This window comes from Helianthus annuus, chromosome 4 (assembly GCF_002127325.2).
Source record: "Helianthus annuus cultivar XRQ/B chromosome 4, HanXRQr2.0-SUNRISE, whole genome shotgun sequence".
Classification (NCBI taxonomy): Eukaryota; Viridiplantae; Streptophyta; class Magnoliopsida; order Asterales; family Asteraceae; genus Helianthus; species Helianthus annuus.
Window position 1 is genome coordinate 12,625,213 of NC_035436.2, and position 26,291 is coordinate 12,651,503.

Consider the following 26,291-nt stretch of genomic DNA (forward strand, 5'->3'; position numbering starts at 1 on the left):
TTACTCGAAAGTATATATTCATTTACCTTAACCATATACTTACTCGTAACATATTCCCGAAAACTTTTAACTTTTATTTTTTTTTCTCTTTAATTTCTACTAGCTTCATTACTTGAAAACAAAATTTAATTGTGGAATATATTCTGATGACATTATTAATATTTAAATACAACAAAAAACTAAATTATTTTTTGAGATTAATAGTTTTGTTGTGATTAAATGTATTAATATTTAACTAGTTGTTTTTTCGCTCTCGCGTTGTGGCGGGGACCTAATGTCTGCAAAACGCGTGTCGGCAATGCAAGCAGATACCGAATATCAAAACATAAATAAAAATGATGTGGTAACGATAGTCAATATGTCCTAAAAAACGGTTTTAAATAATCTAATATATAATAATAGGATCCACACGTCCTACATGTTGGAAATTCGGTTGTTTTCAGTTTAGTTATTACGGTGCTAACACGTTAAAATATGGATGAGCTCGGTATCAGTAGATTTGAAAAATCATCGAAATTAGGTACCAGCATCGGAAATGCTCGGTACGATACGGTATAGTATTTGAAGGTAAAAATCAGTAAATACAGGTATGGTGCTACACCGGTGTCGAACCGAAAGTAACGATTATGAAAACGCCAAAAGGTGGGTACCAAATTGGTACTGAAAATGATTGGTATAGTAAATTTGGTACCGATACGATACCAGTTTGATTACAGGATTTGCTACGATTTGCTCATCAATAATCTAAATATCCAAGTTAATTTTACATGCTACAATTCACTCATTATAGAAAAAAGACAAAAAAGAAAACAAAATAAGTTATTATGTATATAAAACCTCATTCAAACGAAATACAGTTACGTACAATGTGTATGAAACGTAATCTAAACGGTGCAATTATTTGTGTTGCTACGTTGCTAGAGGATTTTATGAGCTCGGTACCAACCGGTACCGAAAATACCGTTACCGAAAATCCCCAAAAGTAGGCACCGGTACCGAATATACCTGGTACGGTATGGTTCGGTACCGGTTGGTACTGGTTCGGTACCGGTATTTGAGGGTAAAAACCGGTGAATACGGGTGCCTTACCGATACCGAAAATGTCAAAAGTCGGTACCGAAAATATACCCGGTTTGGTAAATTTGATACCAGTACCGGTACCCGATACCATTTGCTCATCCCCTTGATGATGTTACTATTCATTGGGTTGTGTATAAAAAGTAATCTAAACGGTGCGATTGCTTGCGTTGCTACAGGACTTGATGATCTCGGTACCAACCGGTACCGAAAATAACCAAAATTCGGTACCAGTACCGAATATCTAGTACGGTACGGTCCAGTACCAGTCGGTACTGGTATGGTACCGGTATTTGAGGGTAAAAACCGGTGAATACCAGTGCCGAACCGATACCGAAAATGTCAAAAGCCAGCACCGATTCGGTACCGAAAATATACCCGGTTTGATAAATTTAATACCGGTACTCGATACCGTTTGCTCATCCTTTGATGATGTTACTATTAATTGTGTTCTAATTTTAATATATAGGTAAATTTAATATATTGTATAGATTTGGAAAAATATAAAATTATAAAAAGTAAAACATATGCATACATGAAAGTTTATTTTAAAACGTTAACGAGAAATGTGTTGGCATGGGACTAGGATTAGACATATCTTGCCACCCATAATTGCTTTACTTTATTTTTAGTTAGAGGTATTGTTAGGGTTTTCTAATTGGGCTTCAAGTAATTATTCAAGTTTTTTGTTGTAATAATCCTACTCGTAAGTCGTAACCCACATATACAATTTGGGTTTATTCAGATCGGGTTAGTTGATATACTTGATTATTAGTTAAAAAAAAACAATAAATTGTCAAATAAAAATGCTCCCAATATGATATCCCGTTCAAACTCATGCATTAAACACATAAATTAACTAAAAATGTCATTTAAAATAAGCACAAAACGAATCCGTATAAACAAAAAAGAAAACGTCAAACGGTATCAATGGAACCAAACTTTTTTAGTCGAACAAGAAACCAACTAAACAAAACTTATTGGAGGAAAACTAGATTTTTTCTGTTGATTGTGTATGTATAAGTATAATTGGCATTTTTTATGTAAATTTGAGTTAATTAGGTTAACTCGATTTACATTTTTTTTAACCCAATACTACTTTGGTAGACCATCTTGTTTGGATTCAGGTAATCGGGTAACAGTGTAACACCATCAGGTTAGTTTTATTTGAGTCGGTTTTTGAGTTTCGGTTAAAATTTCCACCCCTACTTATAATGTCGTGTAGTAGGGGTGTGCATGGATCCGTTTAGTTCATTTTTTATCATTAACTATAACCATAACCGCTAGCTTCGATTGTGTAATTCCTTAACCATAAAATGTCTGTGTGCGTGAACGTGGTGGTATAGTGGTATGGATGAAAGATTGAAAGTGTTAGAAATAGAAAAAATAATTTAGAAAAATAAAAGATCCCTAACATCATCTCCATATTTAAGTATTTCCTTTTATTTGTTCTTGTACAAGCCTATAAATAAAGGCTCGTTTTTCCCTGTTTTGTATGAGAGAAATATATCAATAAAATTCAGTTTCTTTTGATTATTCTTTCTCATCTCTGATTATCAATTTACAACATGGTATCAGAGCAATGTTTCTGGTTGATGAACCTTTGATTCATCATCTTCAACCTGTCTCAACAAAATCAAACCCAAACCAGAAAAAACCAAAACCAAAATCAAACATCAAAACTGCCGTTTTCTTTATCTCCAATCCGTATAAACAACAACAGCAGCAACCGCCAACATCAGCAGTTGCCGTCACCATCACCGGAAACTCCATCTCCGGCCAGTCACACCAGTAGTTGCCGTCACATCCATTGTCGCTGTCACCACATCCATCCTTGTCCGCACAACCCTAAAACCAACCACACACGCTTCAGCCCCAGCCGCACACTCTGTTCAGCAAAACCCTAAACTTGTCGCACAATCCAACTACAGTTTATTCCAAATCAATCCAAATCCGAACCAGAAAAAAAACAAAATCAAATAAAAACTTAAACCCCGAATCGAACCTGAAACCCCGCTGAACTTCGCCGCCGCCGCATCCACTGCCGTCGACATAACATCATCATCATCATCAAACTCAGTTTTTTCTTGAAGGCAGTCTCAAAAAGAAGGTTTCATTCGCCGTTGTCGTCTCCGGCTGCCACAGCCCTAACTTCTTGAATGGAATACATGTTGTTGGGCCAAAACAACAAAATTTGTTCCAATGAAAAAAACGGGATGTTAGGAAAGAACCGGATTGAAGACATCCGCTGGTTGTGTTCCCTCTCGAATTCCAAGCTCAATATACTCATTAGCCTAAGAAAGATGCCGACCCGAAGACAATCTTCTATCCCGAAAAAGAAAGGTGCCCGAAAGGCATCTGTTATCAAGCATAAATCTTTGTCAAAAAAGTTCGACTTGAAGATGCTGAGAGATCTTAGTTTTGTGTTAATGCAAGTTGTTAAAGAACGGTTGCTTGATGTCCCGCAAATGGCTAGATTGCATTTAGCAAAATACGAAATTAGTGAAGAGTTTTGGGAAATGGGTGTGGAAGAACTGATGGCGTATATCCATCTCGATAAGAGGAAGAGGATATCTAAGTTGTTTGGGATTGATGATTCGGTTAGAAGAAAGAAAGAAGACTTAGCAGTGGAAAGAAAACAATTACAATAGATTGATGATCTAGAAACAATTTAAAAAAAAAATCAAAGCTCAAAAAAAAAAAAAAAAAAAAAAAAAAAAAAAAACCCAAACCCAAAACCAAACAAATGCCAAGACTCAAATGGCCAAGTTGAATTTTTTCAACTTGAGGGGAAACCAAAACCCAAAATCGGTTGCCATGTCTAGAAGACGGTAACTCAAATCAAACCAAAAGTTACCATGTCGAAAGGCGGTAACTCAATAGATCAAACTACCATGTCAAGGAGACGGTAGCCAAACCAAAAACCAAACAAAACCCAAAATCAAAACCAATCCAAGTTGAATCATGGATATCCCACAATTCAACTTGAGGGGGAGTGTTAGAAATAGAAAAAATAATTTAGAAAAATAAAAGATCCCTAACATCATCTCCATATTTAAGTATTTCCTTTTATTTGTTCTTGTACAAGCCTATAAATAAAGGCTCGTTTTTCCCTGTTTTGTATGAGAGAAATATATCAATAAAATTCAGTTTCTTTTGATTATTCTTTCTCATCTCTGATTATCAATTTACAACAGAAAGCTATGGACTTCAACCTATTATTAAATTAACAAGTTGGCGTCGACCCGCGCGTTGCGGCGGGAAGTTAATCATGAATGTATTAGCTTCACTATACTATATGTCGAAATTCTTAAGTTATGCAAAACGTTTTTCATTTTGCCTAACATCCAGAAACCTACAATATGCTTCTTACTTCAATATGTTCTTTTCTTTTTGACTTGCTTCAAAAAAATGTTAACCGTGCACTTTACCAGTCAAACTCAATACTATTAAGCATATTAATTTGTAAACATGCTCCTAAATGCATTACAAATGACTCTTGTTTCAGTGTATGAAATGCGAACGTTTTTTAAGTTTTTCCAAAACAGTTTTTTTCGCTTAGCCTAACCTCTAGCCTACAACATTACACTAAAGCATTATAGTTAAGAACTATGTTTTTCAGTTTGATCAAGACAAAAAAAAGTTAAATCGTTTTTTTTTTTTTTTGGGAATTTTTTGTGGTTTTTTTTTTAGTTTTGCCACTAATGTTGTGGAGTTTTGTATTTTGGCAAAAGTAACACTGTTTTAAATAGTTACTAAAACGCCTTTAATTTAATATTGTTGATTTTAGTTATCTTATAGCTTATTATTATTAATACATGTTTCCTTAATTTATTTTTTAAAATTTTTCTTAATTTATTTTAATCTAACATGCATTCTTAATCTGAGAAAAAAATAGTATATATTTATAAGATGAGGACACGGTTATATAATATCTGACCAAGTGTGATAATTATAAAATTAAATAGTTCGTAATAAATAATAATACTAATAATAACGTACATACTATTACATATTTATCATTATCAAAACCATGTTCTGCGTCTTCTATTTTCTGCACTGCATTGGTTAAAGTAAAACCGCTTATCTCATCCCCTCTATCCGTTGTTTCATAAAAACCATTCCAAAATGCAAACCATAAACCACAATCTGATGCATCCACCTTCTCACCATCGTAATGTTCACCACCGGCGACAAACCGCAACCGTGAACTATACCCGTCGCTGAGTGAAACCCAAAGAATCAACCACTTCAAAACCTCCGATGGCCGGAAAACTATCACTCTTTTCCTCTTTATGTGAGCATAAAACTGCCTCTCCTAATAAAGACTCATTCGCATCCATGTTCATGCACCGGATGCATCATGCATGCTCATGGATCATATACTTCCTACGACTCATGTCGAATACATCCCAAAAAACATTAAAGCCATGGCGGTGGTGGGTGTTATATAGGGTGTGAAATGGTGGCGAACAACGGGGAACGGTCGAGGTAGGAGACGCGTTGGTTGGTGAAAAAAAATCGAACGGTGTGTCGGTTTGGTTCCATTGGCCACCGGTAGGGTTTGAGAATAGACAAATGCATACGTCACGTTGCCTTTAGAAATTTTATATGGATGTTTTAGTTTTAACGTTCGCGTCGGAGGAACTCAGGAAGTATCTGGTTGTTGCTAATGGGATATATCATCTATAATATAAGGTTGTGTCGGTTTGTTAACGGAAGCAACGAAACGGTGTTGTTATATATACAACTAGGCTATCACCCGCGAACATCGCGGGGTAGAAAAATTTATGTTTGAATTAAAAAAATAATACATAAGTAATACTTATAAACTAATGAGTGGATTGTTTCCTTTAGTAACAAATATTTTTTTTTCGGTTTGAATAATATTCACAATTGGCGTCCATGTGTGTTTAAAGGTTTCAGTTAGAATTATTAACTTTTTACATGGGGTAACGGCATGAGGAAAGTTTGTTCGATTTGTTATTATTTTGAAATGCTTTTATTGCAGAAAGTTTACAAAAATAAGTTAGAAATAATGGGTAGTTTAAAATGTTTGGTGAATGTATTTTTTTTGGTTCGCCTTCTATTGAATCAATTTGGGCAATCATGTCTTCGGCTCCAAATGATTATTTTGAAACCTTCTACAGGCAAAATAAAAAGGTGTTTTCATAATGGCCCAACTTCCCTTTGACTCACACAAAATATGTTATGCAATTTATGTTGCTTTGTGATAGTTATGTATTAGTGAAATAACTTAACACAATAAATGGAAACAATAAGAAATCGTTTAAAAAAATACTATACTCTTATGAATATGTGAAATGTTATTCAAGTAGTGTTTCAATAAAATTATAAGTGACCGAGGTTACTTACTGTTAGTAAACACCAACATATGTAAGGTGATATGATAAAAAATAACTAATAATAACCATTCTATTAATAACAACAATTCAAGTAATTTTTAGTACACCTATTAGAATGAAAATTCAATTCAGACACATATCATAAATGTGTGAACACTTCTTTGTAAACCACATTAGTTGTTGTGTTGGTAGGTTTGCCATCCTTATCAAGAATTAACATCTTCACACCTTCCCTTGATTTAACTCTTGACAATGCTACATATAGCTGGCCATGTGTAAAAACGGGCTCTTTTAAAAACAACCCAACCTTAGATAAAGATTGGCCTTGACTCTTGTTGATCGTCATAGCAAAGCACACAGCAACAGGAAACTGTCGTCTTTGAAAAGCAAAAGGAATTTTTTTGTCGGAGGGAATCATGCTAATTCTTGGTATGAATGTTCTGGTTCCGACATTAGCACCTGATATAATTTCAGCTTCTATGACCCTCTTTCCAAGAAATGTAACCTGTAACCTTGTACCATTACACAAACCATTTTGCTGATCAATGTTCCTAAGAAGCATAATTGGAACTCCAAGTTTTAAAACCAAACGATGATTAGGTAAACCAGATATCTTTAAACCATTAAGGACATCAGGTGAATACAACTCTTGTTGGAATGAATCGATACCTTTCTCCGTCGCACATATACTATCAGAACTCAGGTACTCTGTTGCTTCACCAGGAAACAATTCTAGTAGTCGATCATTTATTTCATGTACGACCTCGTTTTTTGGTGTCAGAATCGCCCTTTCAGAAAAATAATCTCGATCCTTATATCTTTCAAGAACAGATGGATATACAAATTGAATTAAACTTTCGATGGGATCCAAAGAATCTGTGATTAACAAATCAGATGGTATTTCTACAGTTGCTACACCATCATTGTCCCCTCCAACTTTACCCTCGCCTATATCAAGAAGCCATTGGGCAAATCTCTTTGTCGACTCGACTGTAGATGGTAAAACACCAACAGTCAATCTCATGTTTTTGGTCAAAGTAAGTAACTTGCAATGAGGCCATATATAGGATGAACTCAATGAAGCGTTAACAATTTCTTGCCTACTTCCGTTTGGAATAACAGGAAGAATTTGTCTAAAATCACCACCAAAAACGATAACCTTACCTCCAAACAAAACATCCGACTGACAATTGCTTTTATCGACAAAAATATCTTTTAATGTTCTACCTAAAGCTTCAAACGCATGTCTATGTACCATGGGTGCTTTGTCCCATATAATCAACCTAGTTTGTTTAAGCAGATAAGCTACATCACCGTCGGGCCTTATGTGACACATAGAACTCTCATCTAAATTAATGGGGATGTGAAATCTAGAATGAGCCGTTCTACCTCTTGACATTAGAAGTGAAGCAATACCACTTGAAGCCACATTTAAAACAATCTGCTCTCTCGACCTAACGGTTAAGGCTAACGTCTTCCACAAAAACGTCTTCCCCGTTCCTCCATATCCGTAAACAAAAAATACACCTCCTTTCTCGCCTTCAACGGCTGTCATTATCTGATTATAAACATATAGTTGTTCGTCAGTCAATGAAGATTTTAGACTATCCAACTCGCTCTGTACCTGAGGAACACTAAAAGACAGTTCTTCGTCAACCAGACGATTGTTTCCAACTGCAAACGAATCGTAATCAGGATAAGGAATTGTTGGCCATCGTGTCAAAGAGGACCCATTTCGAATGAGGTACTTCTCAATCTCCACCAATGTCTTGTTCTTCAATCTGTCATCTGACATTACAAGATCTGTACAGCAAAAAGTAAAGCCATTTAAAATATGTGGGAAAAACTAACTATCAATAGTATTATGCTTAATAAATCATAAACAAACCTTTGTTCTTTGTTTCTTTTCTCGTTTTATATAAAATGTCATCCCCCAAGTATTTCCATGTTTGTTCGAAAACAAATTCAGGTCTTGATAATGTGTTTGACAACAGCAAAGTGACAAACAATGCACGAATATACCGACCATCTCCCGTAAAACTCGCTTCTTTAATAGCTTCTATGTATTCCATGTCATCGTCTAACAAACCCATTGCATAACATGCATCCCTGAAGGTTGGAAACAACTGGCCATCAACAGTTCTAATTTCTTCAAAGGATCTTGGTCCTTTGACTTTGTTTAAAAGAATTCTAAGAAAATATGGTTCACCCAAAGCAGGGGAAACAGAATGAATGCGTCCAATCTGTAATAATTTTCTTTTACGTTCTGCCCAATTTCTATCCTTTAGTTTCCAACAGAATTTTGTAGGAAACTCAACATACGTAAGCTTCCGTGCTTCCTCATTATTTATGTTCATCTCCATCCACTTTAAAAAAATTGATGAAGAGACTGATGGCTTGTCCAACACTTCTTCAATATCATCTTCGGCACCAAAAACAACATTTTGTTGACCTTCCATATGAAAAGGAAGCCTCATAACTGGAGGAAACCTATAGTGAACTTCATTTGCAAATATTCTCCAAGAAGCTTCACAAGCGGAAACGTACCTACAATCATAATAAGCTTTGATCTCATCCTTTGCTGTTTTTTCGTTATCTGTACCGTCTCCATTTGACACCACAAGCGATGCTTTGTCTGGACCTTTATTAATGTATTTAAACAAATATTTGATAGAACCCGCTTGATTGCACCATTCTACATTAATGTGAGCTTGGTATCTTTTCAAAAGAAGCGGATTATATGGAACGACACTTCTGTTGTCCAATTGAACTTTGGACTTCATAATGGTGTTTCCATTATCTCTTCTTCTGTATACAGGGAAACCTTCAGCATCGGTAATTGTTTCATTAATGAATTTTTTTGGAAATTTTTTTGAACATCTATTATCAACCATACAAGGACAATTGGGATTTGCATTTCCACATGGGCCATGAATCATAAACTCGGATACAAGAGCATAAAGAGCGGGATCTTGAATCTTATCTGGTATCTCAGCAGATATGAATTTGTCTATGTGATCAACGGAAAGAAGCTTGGATTCAGGTTTCAAAAAAATACAAATGTGAGCATGTGGCAACCCACGTTTTTGAAATTCAACAGTATAAACCGCTACAAAAAAAAAATTAATAGTATTAGAGTAAGTGTAACAATTTCATACTAAAAATAATAATAATAATAATAATAATAATAATAATAATAATAATAATAATAATAATAATAATAATAATAGTAATAATAATAATAATAATAATAATAATAATAATAATAATAATAATAATAATAATAATAATAATAATAATAACATTTACATTGTATTTATACCTGCACTTAGTGCTCCAAGCACTTTCTTGTCTTTCAAATCCTTTATAATTGAATCCAGTTTCATCTTAAACAAACGACACATAATATCTGGTCTGTCCTCTTGCTTAATAGAAGTATTTCGAAGGTATCGGATAATCTCTGGCCACTTAGGATTACATGTCACCGTAATGAAAAAATCAGGATACCCGAACCATTTGCAAATAGCCATAGCATCTAGATAATTTTGCTGCATATACCGAGACCCACCAGTAAAAGATGATGGTAGTACTAACCGTACCCCAGTGTTAGATAGATCCTCTTTTCCTTCATTCTTAAATTTCTGAAGATTTGTGTATGATTCAGACCTAAGATGTTTTTGTTGAAAACGGATATAATTAAGTCTTTCACTCTCGATCATGGTATATGCATCAACCAAAAATTGCTGGAACAATCTGCGGGCATTTAATATTAGCGAAAATGAAGTTGATCGATCTTGGATTCTATAAGCAAAGAATTCTCTCATTGTACACTTGGGACTAATTTTCTTTAAAGTACTTATACCATCCCTATGAGGAATGTCTATTCTATATCCGTCATCACCATTGGGAAAAAGAATTGGATACTGAAGTGCAAGATATGATGGATGAAGTTCACTTATTCGTTGAAGACCTTCAGTGTGAGACTCAACAACAATATCACGATGGTCAACTATTTGTTGGATACCACCAACAATCAATGCAGCAACTTCGGAAGATGAAGGCAAGTTGTAAGTACGACCATCAAGATCTCTTTTGTAAATGATACGAAGTTTGAAGTTCTCATTAGGATTATCATTGAAGTGGTTTCTTGCTATTCTGTAACTTTTAACCAACTGATTATTATTATCAAGGAAGTCTTTTAAAAACTTTATGAGATGAAGATCTATTTGCTTTAAATGCAAGTCGGACTTATTTTTGGAGTCACTGTGAATTAAGAAAGACGTGTTAACTAAATTTAGCACATAACATAACATCTGTGTATTGATAAATAAAAAAATAATAAAAAGAACAATAGTTTGTACGAAATACCTGAACAACTTATTTCTATTTGAAACTTCATTCTCAGTGTCATAAATATAAAGCTGGGAGAACTTTGGCTGTTTTCCAGGTGCAGGTACCAAACCACCTAATGTATGAAAATTCTGTCCACTTATACGAAATACATAAGGTGCCCTCCCACTATTGATGCTTGAATCTACTTTTCCACCCATGGATGTGAATGAGAACATAGAATTATATCGACGGATATTCTTTAGAAAATACTTGCTGTTTTCATTAGAATTTGCAAATAGATCCTTGTATATTGAAGAAGGCTCTTTCAAATCCGGAAGCTCCACTTTTCCATAACCACAACATAAGCTATAGGTTAACTTACCCAATGTAATTCTCCCTTTACCACCTTCGTCAGTCCATAACAATGAATCACACATCTCACATTTAAGGCTTTGATTACCGTGATCCAAATAATCTAACATAAAACAAATTGATCACTGAGTAATGAATAAATTAACGAATAAAGTTTATGTAACTAATAAATAAAGAATAAATACTCAGAATTATTATAACCTGTCGATACACCCTTACAAGGGTCTTGGATGGGAGCAAAGACTACATTCTCATCATCAGACGTAAGATCTAACATTGGAATAGGATCAATACGGCGTTTCTTAGGTAAAAGCTTTTGTTTACCGGAATTCAGCTTTGTTAACGTTGAAGAAGATTGACCAATGGAGTTACTGCTTTGTGTAACAATGTTTGAAACAATAGAAAACCGAGTACTTGTAGAAGTGGTAAATTCGTTATGCAAAGGAACACCACCTATTGAATAAAAAAATAGTAGTTACTGAGATATATTTAGCAATACATAAAGTATAAAAATTTATAGACTATAATGAGAAATAAAAGTTGATGAGATAACATACTTTTTGTGATGGTACTTGATGATGCTGATGTGTTTACATATTTCAAGTTCCGCACTGTGTGAAAATTATTAGATGATGAAGAAATGTTTGAATTATAATTCTCTTTGTCGATGACCTGAGACCGATTATTGACTTTTGAGCGTCCTCTACTAAAAGGACCAGTAGTGTGTTTCTTTGAATTCGAACGTTTGCTATCAAGTACGAGCTTGCGCATCTTTCTTCTTTCTTTAGCAAGTAATCCTCAAATATTCAATTTAATAAAACTCTATAGATTAGATCGTATTCGTGTAACAAACTAATATAACAACGTAAGAAGTGTAGTCAATGAGAAAACATATATTAAGTTAGTTTAAGATATGACATACCATTTGAGTTATAAGTTATCGAAACTGAATCATTTGTACCTAATATATTATGTATATACAAAATCAATAAGCACAACATACGATATGAAATCGTTAAATAACTGAAAAAAATGAAATATATAACATACCAATAACTGTTTGAGGTGTATGAGCGAATGATATACCTAGATTAGTGGTTAAAAGTTGTCCACAAAATAGAAATATATTTATATTGTACAATAAATTAATTTATAATGATCCAATAATAAATAAAAACTTGTAATATAACAAATTTACCATTGGAAATATTGGACAACGGTGTTCTTGGAAGCGTACCTAAACACATAGTTTTTAACGTGTGAGTATATATAGAGATTACTAATATCAAATGGAATACATGTAATTGTAATTGTTAAAAAAATCAATTGTACTAAAATAACTTACTGTTAGATGATTCCCCGACTAAAGTATTATCAATCAACGGTGTATTTTTAAATCTTCTGTTACTTGCCATTTGCTGTATTCATAAGTCAAAGCAGACAACATACGTTAAATTGAAAAAAAAATGATATAAAGGAATAACAAAATCAAAATATAATAAAGTGTTAAATAGGTCGGTTAGGCAATTGTTAAAAGCCCTAAAATGATGCATGACCAATTCGTATGAAGTATGACTACATTTTTTACTTCACGTTTGTAACTTGAAAACAGATATAAGAAATGTGGATGGAACCTAATAAAATTGACAATAAGAAGGTAATAGGTGACTCAATTGGTTTAGTGTGATGCAATAAGGTTATGCTTAATCTGTAATATGAGTAAATCTGCATATGTACAGGTTATTAGTACTTACGTAACCGTGTATTTTGCGAATATGGAATGACTGGATGATATAAGGTGATGATCAGGAATCTGTATTGCATTCAACTTAAAAAAACAATTTTACGCGCATCGGATATTATAATTTAACAATGGTTAAAACATGAACATATAACATAATATTAGTTTTGCAGATACCTGAGAAATGAGGTTATGTAGAATCGTTGGTATGACGACGAATAAAAGAAAAATGATAGCTAAAGACGAAAGAAAGATAGTGTTAGATGCTTTGACAAGGAATTCAAGTAAGTGGTTGATGAATAACAAAAATGATAACTACTTTTATTCACACAATGAACTTATTTATATAACGTATGTAGGATAACTAATAATTACAATTCATAATATATAAGGAAGTAAATTAAACTAATTAATATTAAAATTTTCGTTACGTTAAAACAAAAATACGTGGTATTTAATTAGAATCTTGTAATTAAAAGAATTATTAAATACTTGTATTTACAATTAGTATAAAATAATACACGCCAAATTTAAATAAGGTTTTACATTCTTTCCATATACTGGTGTTTTATCTATATATAACTCATAGGGTAGGTTGACTAAATATTGTAGAAACAAAAAATTCGATTGCTTTTCCAGTTTTGAAGTTATTTAATATATTTTTAATATTAATAAAATAACCCGAAAATATATGTAAAATTTATAGTTCAGCCATTTTACAAACTTAAGTTCACATAATATGTAAATTAATTTGACTAATGAGTTTGTTTGTTTTTTTGTTATAATTGAAAAAAGGGGTGTATTTAAGTAAGTTGGGCTATGATTGATTATGTATAAGTGTTATATATGCAAAAATAGTCTTTTCATAATGGCCAAAGTAAGTTTTGAAGTACACCTTTTTTTTTATGTATTATTTGTTACTTTCCAATAAAAATTTAGAACATATCTGAAATATAACACCGCTATAAGAAATCCGTCACATTGAATTAAGATAATGAAAACATAAAACACCGAACATTTTGCAAACATAAAAAACCTAAAATCCAATATGATATTATCCATAAATATAAAAAACAGATATTTATTGAAAAACCTAGAAGACAATTCGACACAAAATACGGCCCCCTCATATTATCAGATGAGAAACGGATCAGGATGGATGCCTTCTTCAAGAAGCTTTTCCTGTTACAAATTTCGAAAATAGTTTGACAATCACTACAAGAAGTGTTAAATATAAATATAGCAAATTAAATTTCTTTCCATTTATTATATGGAAAAAAAATATATTACCAATCTATTATTAACGCGGGTGCAATGCTTCATCAGAAATTCAAAACTTGTTAGTGCTTCATACCAATCTTTACATACACTTCTGAACCGAACAACTAATTTGAGTGGGAGCCTAAAAAAAATTTCCATTACCAACAATTCAAATGGCATATTCTCCATGATACAAGCAAACCTAGGAAAAAAAACACACATATAATAACCAACTAAAGTACTTCGTTATCATAAATCAAAAGAGAGTAGGTATTACAAAAGATATTTCGATAGTACCTTATAGAAGAAAGAGAAAAAAAGTATAGAAGTTGATATGTATTGAATGAAAACATTGTTGTTAATTTATATGAAAAAAAAAATTATAAATGGAATGTATATATATATCATTCATTACAAGATTTTGTCATACGTGAGATTATATAATTGGGATAGATATATGCTAGGAATATGTGAGATGAGAATTTAATTATTATGTTTATTATAATTCTTTAATATGTTAATATTATGTTTGAAAAATATTGCAAATTTATCTTCGAATTTGTCATAATTGTTGAGACAAGGATTAGTTTGCTCATAATTATTATTATCAAACAATAAACTAATTTACCGAATTTTAAAACTTTCCAAAAATGAGAACAATAATTTAAGAATTATTAAAAACTTGGCAGGTGTATTCGCATATACTTAACTTAGGAAAATAATGGAAAACGTATATTATATCATAAAACTTTATAAATATGTATTAACTATGTGTATTAACATTAATTTTAAATGAACACCAAAACTTTGTATTTTAATTAAGTGTCTAAATAGATTTTTAAAAAAGTCCATAAAATATAGAGCAACCTAAATTTAACCGGGATTCAATGTAGACTTTAGAAAATTTAGGATGTGTTATAAGTTTATAACATTGGTTGTTGTCTAATAGATAATTAATTAGAATCTTCCTATAGGAACAATATCATAGTAAGTTTGACAACCTAGCAAACGTCCGAACAGTTATCATTCATAACATCATGACGCAAACATTCCAAATCCGTAAAGTTAAAAGATTTAGAAAACATGATTGAGGAAGTTGGAAAGGGAAAATACTAAAACATGTACATATCATGCAAAAATAAGTGTCTGAACATGTCGTTAGTGAATCTAAAGTAGCATACCAAGAAAAACGGCTAATGTACTAATAAGTAAACACAAAAGGATAAGAATACTGTTTTTAAAACCCAACACATCCGATCAAGCACCACCACGTCAACGGTAAATCAAGATACCTTTACTTTTTACGTAAACCATATGAAATTCGGAACCTTTGACTAACTGTTTGTCTCGAACAAAGTTCTTCATACCAGTCACGTTATAGCGCGGATATCCTTCAGAGTGCTCGACACCAATTGACACGTCCCAAGTCAAACCGGCAGAGTCCTTAATAATCAAATCCCTCTTGCGATCCAAACCGTGCAACTGTGCCCACTTCTTTTTTAGTCGCTACGAATAACAATAAAATAATTAAATATTTATATTGGTTATTAAATTGGTCATCGATTTATAATGAATACAAAACAACACATGCAATTGCAGAAGTAATATGTAAATTTCAAAAACTTACATAATGATTGTCAACGCGAAATACAATCGGTACTTCATCGTCCGTACTCTCTTCAACACCAACTACCGGAATGGGATTAGGCAAATCATCATCAGAAATATCAATCACCTCATTTGTAGGTTCTTCTTTGACAACACAAAGTTCTGGTGGTAGAGTTAGTAGGGTGGGTTTGCAACAGAAAACACTCATCTCAAATGTATGCAAATCAAGCATTTCAAAAACGACCAAATGATGATCAGTAATAGACATCTCCTTCTTGATTCGATTCCAACCAGTTGTAATATAGATATCATTGTCAAAAATATCCATACGAACGAACCATTTCCGATTACAAGAGGAACGTACCACAACAGGATAATATGGACAAGTTGAAAGCATCTTGTGATCAACAAACAACCTACTCACAAACTACACGTGATATGCAAACATATATAAGTTCAAACTGTCACACCCCCAAATTACCACCTAGGGAGTGTCCCTGTTAGGCGTGTGACGACTAGCAATGAGCCACCAATTACATTGAATCACAAGTTTGAAATAAAGTTTCATCATTTAATAATACCGAAATCCCAAACATAAGTTGTTCAAAAACCATAAGTTCAGCGGAAGCGTTAACGTAACATAATGTAAATACTTTCCAAACAACCATAGCAAATAAATGTTTGATAAATAGACTCATCAATGTAACCATGACCACTCTCGCCCTCCAGCCAGCAAGTTCCTGTTTCCAAGTACCTAACGACCTGCGAGCATGTAACAAGTGTATCAGACAAAGCTGGCGAGTTCACAGTTTTAGAAAACGTTTGTTACCAGTTGTATGTAAAACAGTTCAATAACCAATGCAAGTAATATTGTTAATATCTCATTTCCGAACAATGACGACTCCTGAAATACACGACTGCCCTTCCCACGTACTCCTATCTAGTACTGGGCCAGACTGGGTCATTAGTTCACCTCCGTCCTCTACAGGAGCGGTGTGAGGGTGCCAAACCTAAGTAGCGCTACTAACTAATACCCGATGAGGGACTTACAAAAGATGATAGGTGAGATTATTAACCAATATACCCGTTTTTACCCAAAGACTTATCCCCCCATGGGATACCCCCTGACTGTCCCCAACCACTGGGACACATGCTCGAATGTAGTGAACTCACCTTGGGTTTGCTCGGTGAGATTGAAATATGTGTTCACAGTGGCTCAATCAATCCTAATATAATTACCAATAACGATCAGTTTCATACACCAAAATCCACTTATTAAAGCAAGTTGTAACACAAATTGATCACTCATGACGTGTATGACATAATATTCATGTTAGTTCATATTACCAGTTGAATCACATGTAATTCACATAATGTTCGACAATTATTCGAAACACATGAAACCACGTATTGCAGCACTTGACTAACTAACAACACTTGACATCCCATCGCATTATCTAAACTGAGTTGGGGTCTAGCGCATTACCAACCCGCCACTTAATCGAACAACCCAGCCCATTTGACCAGTGGCCGAGGATACAGCCCAACATCTTCTGGCCCGCCCCTTAAACCTTCCAGTCCTCATGTCGCGGCCCAGCTGAGCAAGTCCAAGCAACTCGGCGGCCTTCAAAATGTGTCGGCCCTAACGCCTTTTAACATGAATTAATTTGATTGAATTGGCCTAGTTACATCTAAGACTCAATCAATACAAACTAATGTGGTAACTGTTGGGCCCAAAGTTTAAACAGAAACCAGTTCGTGATGTGTGTGCATACTCGGCCCATTCCTAACAACGGATTGTATCAAGTGTGTATTTACATCAGGTCTTTTCCTCATGGTTTGCAATTATCACATGGCAGCATTGAAATTAACAACTATCATACATTTATCCTAATCATTCTCCTCAATTAATTCACTTCACATGGTCATCAGACCATCACATGTAGAATTGGCAACAACTATGTGATTTCTAATGCTTATTGGACCAATTCACTTTAGTGGGTCTGACAAACCTCACTACTAGTTTATCACTACATGGAAAATCATCAGCCATATGTCATGCCATATGAACCAAAATCATTGTTCTAATTAGCCTACTAGGCTTTCAGACTCGTCACATGGTAAGCGATTTATCATTATCAAGAAACACATTGGGACTTAATCTATCAAGATCATTGAAGTCTTTAGTGACACCCTAACCGATAAATGATCAAACCACGGATATACAACAAGTCATGCAAGGGTTATCGGCACCTATTATCCTTGAAAAACAGGATTATCGTCATAATGGATCTTCTACAAATGCATATTAAACACAATAACAATCTCGCAATATCCATGCACACAAGTATGAATACATATCATTTTATGTGAAGATCACTAAAGTTGAACCTCACAATTGTTTAATAGCACATCAGTACATGTATATATCCAAATTTCCTAACATTCATGAACAAAACATAATACCTTACTCTAGTCCCTACAATACGGCCAACACATCATTGAGTCCAGATCATACAAAAACACAAATAATTAACATAGATCATGCAAGGACACAAATAATTAATATAGATATACAAGAACACAAATAATTTCTATAGATATGGTTACTAACCACCAGTCTTGATCAAACCAGGAAGATATCCAAAAGGGGTATGCCTACTGCCGCCACTCAATAGGTAGGTAGGGTTTCTTTTTTTGTTTTTTTTATGTGATAATTTGGAAATATGAGGAGGTTACATACACGTTCTATTCAAATTATAAATAAAGTGCAACCCTAAATCATTGTGAGTGGGCCAACTTAACAGTGTGGGTCGGATCAACATAGGTGTGGGCCGAGGTGTGCAACAACTTAAAGGAGTTCGTGCGTGAGTGCGGCCCGAGTCTTCATTCGGCCCAACATCAAGTATAACGTTTAACAAGTTTAACATAAAAAGAAACGTTTGCGAGGGATAGAGAGAAGTTAAAATCAAGAAACGAAACGACACTAACCTTGGAAGTCGGGTTGTCACATCATCCCCAACTTGAAAGAAATTTCGTCCCGAAATTTGACAAGTAAGCACAAAGGGGTGAAATGAGGAAATCGAGATCATTGCGGGATCATTGCGGATTTTGCTCAGGTGTCACATCATCCCCAACTTGAAAAGGAATCTCGCCCCGAGATTCACCAGTTTTGCTTGATTCTGCTTTGTCTTTGGGAAAGAGATGAGGGTACTTTAGTTTCATCTGATCCTCGCGCTCCCACGTGAACTCCGGTCCCCGTCTTGAGTTCCAACGAACCCTCACAATAGGAATACGACTGTGTTTACGCACTTTGACCTCACGATCCATGATCTCGATAGGTTCTTCTACAAACTGCAGTTTGTCGTCGATCTTTAACTCTTGTAAAGGTACTGATAATGGGTCGTCAGCATAACATTTCTTCAACTGTGACACATGGAATACATCGTGAACATTACCCCGTTCAGTAGGTAACTCCAATCTATAAGCCACTTTACCGATACGCTCCAGAACCTTAAACGGCCCAACATATCGTGGGTTCAGCTTGCCACGTTTCCCAAAGCGTACAACCCCTTTCCACGGTGAGACTTTCAACATGACTCGGTCATTCACTTCAAACACTACCTCTTTGGCACGCTTGTCTGCATAGGCTTTCTGACGATCACGAGCAGCTGCCATACGTTCTCTGATTTTCACGATCTTTTCTGAAGTTTCGAGTACGATCTCAGGACCTGTGATCTGACTATCACCTACCTCAGCCCAGCAAAGAGGTGAACGACACTTCCTCCCGTACAGTGCCTCAAATGGTGCCGCCTTGATACTGGTGTGGTAGCTGTTATTGTAGGAAAACTCGACTAACGGCAAGTGCTTCTCCCACCCCTTTCCAAAATCAATAACGCACGCCCGTAACATATCCTCTAGCGTCTGAATGGTGCGTTCACTCTGACCATCCGTTTGTGGGTGGTAAGCCGTGCTCATATCGAGACGCGAGCCGAACGACTTATGCATAGCCTGCCATAACTCCGAAGTAAAACGAGGATCTCGATCAGAAATAATAGAAGTCGGCACCCCGTGCCTAGAAACCACCTCTTTAAGGTACACTGCTGCGAGCTGTGAATACTTATCTGTCTCCTTGATCGCTAGGAAGTGTGCTGACTTTGTGAGACGATCGACAATCACCCATATAGTATCGTTCCCAGCCTGCGTTCTCGGTAACCCCGTAACAAAATCCATAGCGATCTGTTCCCATTTCCACATGGGTATCTCCGGCTGCTGGAGTAGACCCGAAGGTTTCTGGTACTCTGCTTTGACCCTAGCGCAAGTCAAGCACTTACTCACGTATGTTGCGATGAGAGCTTTCATATTCGGCCACCAATACAAAACCTTGAGGTCCTGATACATCTTATCTGACCCTGGGTGAATAGAATATCGTGACTTGTGTGCTTCGTCCATTACAAGCTCTCGAAGATCACCAAATAAAGGAACCCATATTCGTTCCATGAAGTAGTAAATACCGTCAGACCGTTGCTCGAACTTCTTCTTGTGCAGACCTCGTAATCCTTCAGCCTCGATATTTTCTTCCTTTAATGCCTCAATCTGAGCTGAACGGATCCGAGCAGGTAGATCAGAGTGAATAGTAAGCTGTAGGGCACGAATACGCTTCGGTTTCGGTTCCTTGCGGCTAAGAGCATCTGCTACAACGTTAGCTTTACCCGGGTGATACTTGATGGCACACTCGTAATCATTGAACAACTCTACCCAGCGACGCTGACGCATATTCAATTCTTTTTGGTCGAAGATATGCTGAAGGCTCTTGTGATCCGTATAGATGGTGCATTTCGTGCCGTAGAGATAATGCCTCCAAATCTTCAGTGCAAAGACCACTGCTCCTAGCTCCAAGTCATGTGTCGTGTAGTTTTTCTCGTGTACTTTCAGCTGACGAGAAGCATAAGCTATCACCTTCTCGCGTTGCATCAACACGCAACCGAGACCCTGAATCGAAGCATCACAATAAACCACGAAATCCTCGGTACCATCTGGTAGAGATAGAATCGGCGCGCTGCATAATTTTTGTTTCAAAAGTTGGAATGCATCCTCCTGTTTCGTTCCCCATGAGTAAACGACCTTCTTCTGTGTTAATGAGGTGAGTGGCTGAGCAATCTTCGAGAAATTCTGAATAAAACGACGGTAGTACCCTGCTAGACCGAGAAATTGCCGCACCTCTGAAGGATTCTTTGGTGCCGCCCAATTTCTAATGGCGTCGATCTTGGCAGGATCCACATGTATGCCCAACTCATTAACTATATGCCCCAGAAAATGCACCTCTCGTATCCAAAAATCACACTTTGAAAATTTTGCGTACAGCTGCTCCCTCCTCAGGAGTTCCAAGATGAGGCGCAGATGCCGCTCATGATCTTCCTTGCTCTTGGAATAAATTAGAATGTCGTCGATAAAAACGATAACGAAGTCATCAAGATATGGTTTGCACACGCGGTTCATGAGATCCATGAAGACCGCTGGTGCGTTGGTCAACCCGAATGGCATAACCAAGAATTCATAGTGACCGTATCGCGTCCGAAACGCTGTTTTGGGAACGTCTTCTTCTCTAACTCGCACCTGATGATATCCCGACCTTAAGTCGATTTTTGAATAGAAACTTGACCCTTGCAGCTGGTCAAACAGGTCGTCAATACGAGGCAAAGGATAACGGTTTTTAATCGTCACCTTGTTGAGCTCGCGATAATCTACACACATCCGAAAAGACCCATCCTTCTTCTTCACAAATAGAACTGGGGCTCCCCAAGGGGAAGAGCTAGGTCGGATGAAACCCCTATCCAACAGCTCTTGGAGTTGGTTTGACAATTCCTGCAACTCCCCTGGCGCAAGACGGTATGGCGCACGAGCAACCGGAGCTGCCGCTGGGGCGAGGTCGATCTGGAATTCCACCTGACGATGTGGAGGTAGACCAGGGAGTTCCTCAGGAAATACGTCAGAATATTCACGAACAACTGGAAGATCTTCAATCTTCCTTTCATCTGACTGTGAATCAATGACAAGAGCGAAAATTGCAGGATAACCCTTACGCAGATACTTCTGAGCCTTCATTGCTGAGACAATGCTAACCGGGGTCCCACTGCGATGACCCTGAACTGATAAAAATTCCCCACCAGGAAGGGGAACACGTACGATCTTCTCCTTACAGAGAATCTCCGCTTGATACTTGGACAACCAGTCCATTCCAACGATCACGTCGAAGCTTCCAAGAGTAATAGGTATTAAGTCAATGTCGAATACTTGGCCCAGAAGATCGATTTTACACCCCAGTAGAACATGTGTAGCTTCGATTGTTTTACCATTTGCGATTTCTACTATGTGCTTCATTACGAGAAGTGTAGGACTTAACCCTAACTGAGAACTAAATTCCAAAGACACGTAACTCCAGTCGGCACCAGAATCAAATAAAATTGAAGCAATAACACCGTTCACTGAAAACGTACCAGTAACCACGTTGCCGTCGTTCCGCGCTTCACCAGCTCCCAAAACAAACCCGCGCCCACGCGCGACATTACCCGCATTGTTGTTCCCATTACTACCCCCTGTGTTCTACTTCAGCTGAGGGCAGTCTCGCTTGAAGTGCCCCTCAGCCCCACACTCAAAACACCCCTTCTGAGTACCCTGGTTCTGCTGAGTCTGTTGTCTACCCATCTGCTGTGACTGCTGCTGCTGAGCTGGAAAAGTGGCCCTACAATCCCTAGCCATATGCCCTGGTCGATTACATCGATGACAAACACGAGCACACTGTCCCTTGTGATGATAGTTACACTTGCTGCACAAGGGTAGCTTCCCTGCGTATGATCCCTGCCCTGATTTGTTACTCGAGTTCTGATTCACTGATGCTGTCTGACTGGAACTGCGGGTGCTGCCAGTATCTGTCTTCTTCTGGGGCTGTGCAGAATTGGACCCCTTGTCCGTATCGTTCCACTTACGTTTGCTATCGGCAGCAGATGCAGTGGAAGTAGTGGCAGCTGTGGTAGTGCTAGATATACGAGGTGGCAATGAGTCGCTCTCCACCTCCTGGTCAACGATTTTATGTGCCAATCTAACAATCTGGGTTAGGTTATTGAGGTTCGCTGCTGTAACTAAACCCTTCACCCGTGGTGGTAACCCCTTAATAAACAACTCGATTCTTCGTGGCATGGGTCGGGACAAGTTTGGACACAAATCAGCTAACTCATATGACCGCTTCACATACGCCTCAATTTCAGACCCCACCATTGTCAGATGGTAGTATTCATTCTCTAACTTCGCTATTTCATCTCGAGGACAGTATTCCTCCCTCATCAGTTCTATAAAATCATCCCACGTAGTGGCGTTCGCCGCCTCAATACCTAGCAGTTGGACCTGAGCATTCCACCAGGTCAAGGCACCATCCTGAAGCGTGCCTGCTGCAAACTTTACTCTATCCCCAACTGGGCAGTTACATATCGCAAACACTGACTCCGCCTTTTCGAACCAGCGTATAAGTCCTACAGCCCCTTGAGTGCCACTGAAGGTCTGTGGCTTGCAATCCATGAAAGTTTTAAAAGTGCAGACCGGTGGGTGAGGCTGGTTTTGTGGCGCCGGCTGACCTATTAACGAGGGAAAATAAACCAACAAATAAGACTCAAGTTTACAATTCAAAGGAAAAGAATGTCTGGTACATGTCATACCAGCCTGGTAAGCTGCCAAGGCTGCAGCCACCTGAGCGTTGAGTAATGCTTCTAGCTCAGCTTGGGTCATATGGATTTCGCCACGCCCACCACCGCGGCCTCCATTACGTCCACCACGACGACCTCCACCACGTCCGTTCATTTCAAGCGGATGTCAAGTATTGCTATAGTATTCACAGTTTTCGAGGTTCTAATACAAAATTGACTATCAACGTGGGATTCCTTTTTCACACCAGTCGAGATTTACTGGGACTCACATGCACCCCACGTTGTTATTGTGTGTGCACCCATAATAATAACCCGATTTGCATGCTTATCTCAGTTCCTCCCTACTCATGTTAAAAGGTTTCCCCAGATTCATGCAGTTCGACCGACGACATCACAACATAGAGCATGTAAGTTCAAGTAGAGTCCCATTCTTAAAACACGTAGTATGAACAGATAGCATAGTAATTCGTATTTGCAATATCAAGTGTGCGTTCGAGTGTGGTACTAATCATGAGTATGTACTAACTATGCTATGTAATGGTAAACAAGAGACGAACCTTGCTGCCTGGGGCTGAGTGTCATGGTCAATGTCGTATCAGTTCAGTTATAGTCTGGTTTTATAAATCATTTTTAAAACCAAATTCACTATAACCAGTGGCTCTGATACCAAACTGTCACACCCCCAAATTACCACCTAGGGAGTGTCCCTGTTAGGCGTGTGACGACTAGCAATGAGCCACCAATTACATTGAATCACAAGTTTGAAATAAAGTTTCATCATTTAATAATACCGAAATCCCAAACATAAGTTGTTCAAAAACCATAAGTTCAGCGGAAGCGTTAACGTAACATAATGTAAATACTTTCCAAACAACCATAGCAAATAAATGTTTGATAAATAGACTCATCAATGTAACCATGACCACTCTCGCCCTCCAGCCAGCAAGTTCCTGTTTCCAAGTACCTAACGACCTGCGAGCATGTAACAAGTGTATCAGACAAAGCTGGCGAGTTCACAGTTTTAGAAAACGTTTGTTACCAGTTGTATGTAAAACAGTTCAATAACCAATGCAAGTAATATTGTTAATATCTCATTTCCGAACAATGACGGCTCCTGAAATACACGACTGCCCTTCCCACGTACTCCTATCTAGTACTGGCCAGACTGGGTCATTAGTTCACCTCCGTCCTCTACAGGAGCGGTGTGAGGGTGCCAAACCTAAGTAGCGCTACTAACTAATACCCGATGAGGGACTTACAAAAGATGATAGGTGAGATTATTAACCAATATACCCGTTTTTACCCAAAGACTTATCCCCCCATGGGATACCCCCTGACTGTCCCCAACCACTGGGACACATGCTCGAATGTAGTGAACTCACCTTGGGTTTGCTCGGTGAGGTTGAAATATGTGTTCACAGTGGCTCAATCAATCCTAATATAATTACCAATAACGATCAGTTTCATACACCAAAATCCACTTATTAAAGCAAGTTGTAACACAAATTGATCACTCATGACGTGTATGACATAATATTCATGTTAGTTCATATTACCAGTTGAATCACATGTAATTCACATAATGTTCGACAATTATTCGAAACACATGAAACCACGTATTGCAGCACTTGACTAACTAACAACACTTAACATCCCATCGCATTATCTAAACTGAGTTGGGGTCTAGCGCATTACCAACCCGCCACTTAATCGAACAACCCAGCCCATTTGACCAGTGGCCGAGGATACAGCCCAACATCTTCTGGCCCGCCCCTTAAACCTTCCAGTCCTCATGTCGCGGCCCAGCTGAGCAAGTCCAAGCAACTCGGCGGCCTTCAAAATGTGTCGGCCCTAACGCCTTTTAACATGAATTAATTTGATTGAATTGGCCTAGTTACATCTAAGACTCAATCAATACAAACTAATGTGGTAATTGTTGGGCCCAAAGTTTAAACAGAAACCAGTTCGTGATGTGTGTGCATACTCGGCCCATTCCTAACAACGGATTGTATCAAGTGTGTATTTACATCAGGTCTTTTCCTCATGGTTTGCTATTATCACATGGCAGCATTGAAATTAACAACTATCATACATTTATCCTAATCATTCTCCTCAATTAATTCACTTCACATGGTCATCAGACCATCACATGTAGAATTGGCAACAACTATGTGATTTCTAATGCTTATTGGACCAATTCACTTTAGTGGGTCTGACAAACCTCACTACTAGTTTATCACTACATGGAAAATCATCAGCCATATGTCATGCCATATGAACCAAAATCATTGTTCTAATTAGCCTACTAGGCTTTCAGACTCGTCACATGGTAAGCGATTTATCATTATCAAGAAACACATTGGGACTTAATCTATCAAGATCATTGAAGTCTTTAGTGACACCCTAACCGATAAATGATCAAACCACGGATATACAACAAGTCATGCAAGGGTTATCGGCACCTATTATCCTTGCAAAATAGGATTATCGTCATAATGGATCTTCTACAAATGCATATTAAACACAATAACAATCTCGCAATATCCATGCACACAAGTATGAATACATATCATTTTATGTGAAGATCACTAAAGTTGAACCTCACAATTGTTTAATAGCACATCAGTACATGTATATATCCAAATTTCCTAACATTCATGAACAAAACATAATACCTTACTCTAGTCCCTACAATACGGCCAACACATCATTGAGTCCAGATCATACAAAAACACAAATAATTAACATAGATCATGCAAGGACACAAATAATTAATATAGATATACAAGAACACAAATAATTTCTATAGATATGGTTACTAACCACCAGTCTTGATCG

General features: G+C 36.9%; 1 protein-coding gene across 1 annotated transcript; it reads right to left on the reverse strand.

The window, feature by feature from the left end:
* Positions 1-4,640: 4,640 nt before the first annotated feature.
* Positions 4,641-16,084, reverse strand: LOC110932942. The gene is made up of 9 exons (XM_035989212.1): positions 15,776-16,084; positions 15,441-15,654; positions 11,349-11,600; positions 10,812-11,250; positions 9,766-10,706; positions 8,332-9,552; positions 6,613-8,246; positions 5,090-5,395; positions 4,641-4,652 (listed from the first exon to the last, which is right to left on the reverse strand). The coding sequence occupies exons 1-9, from the start codon at positions 16,082-16,084 to the stop codon at positions 4,641-4,643; spliced, it is 5,328 nt and encodes a 1,775-aa protein (XP_035845105.1).
* Between the last annotated feature and the right edge of the window lie 10,207 nt (positions 16,085-26,291).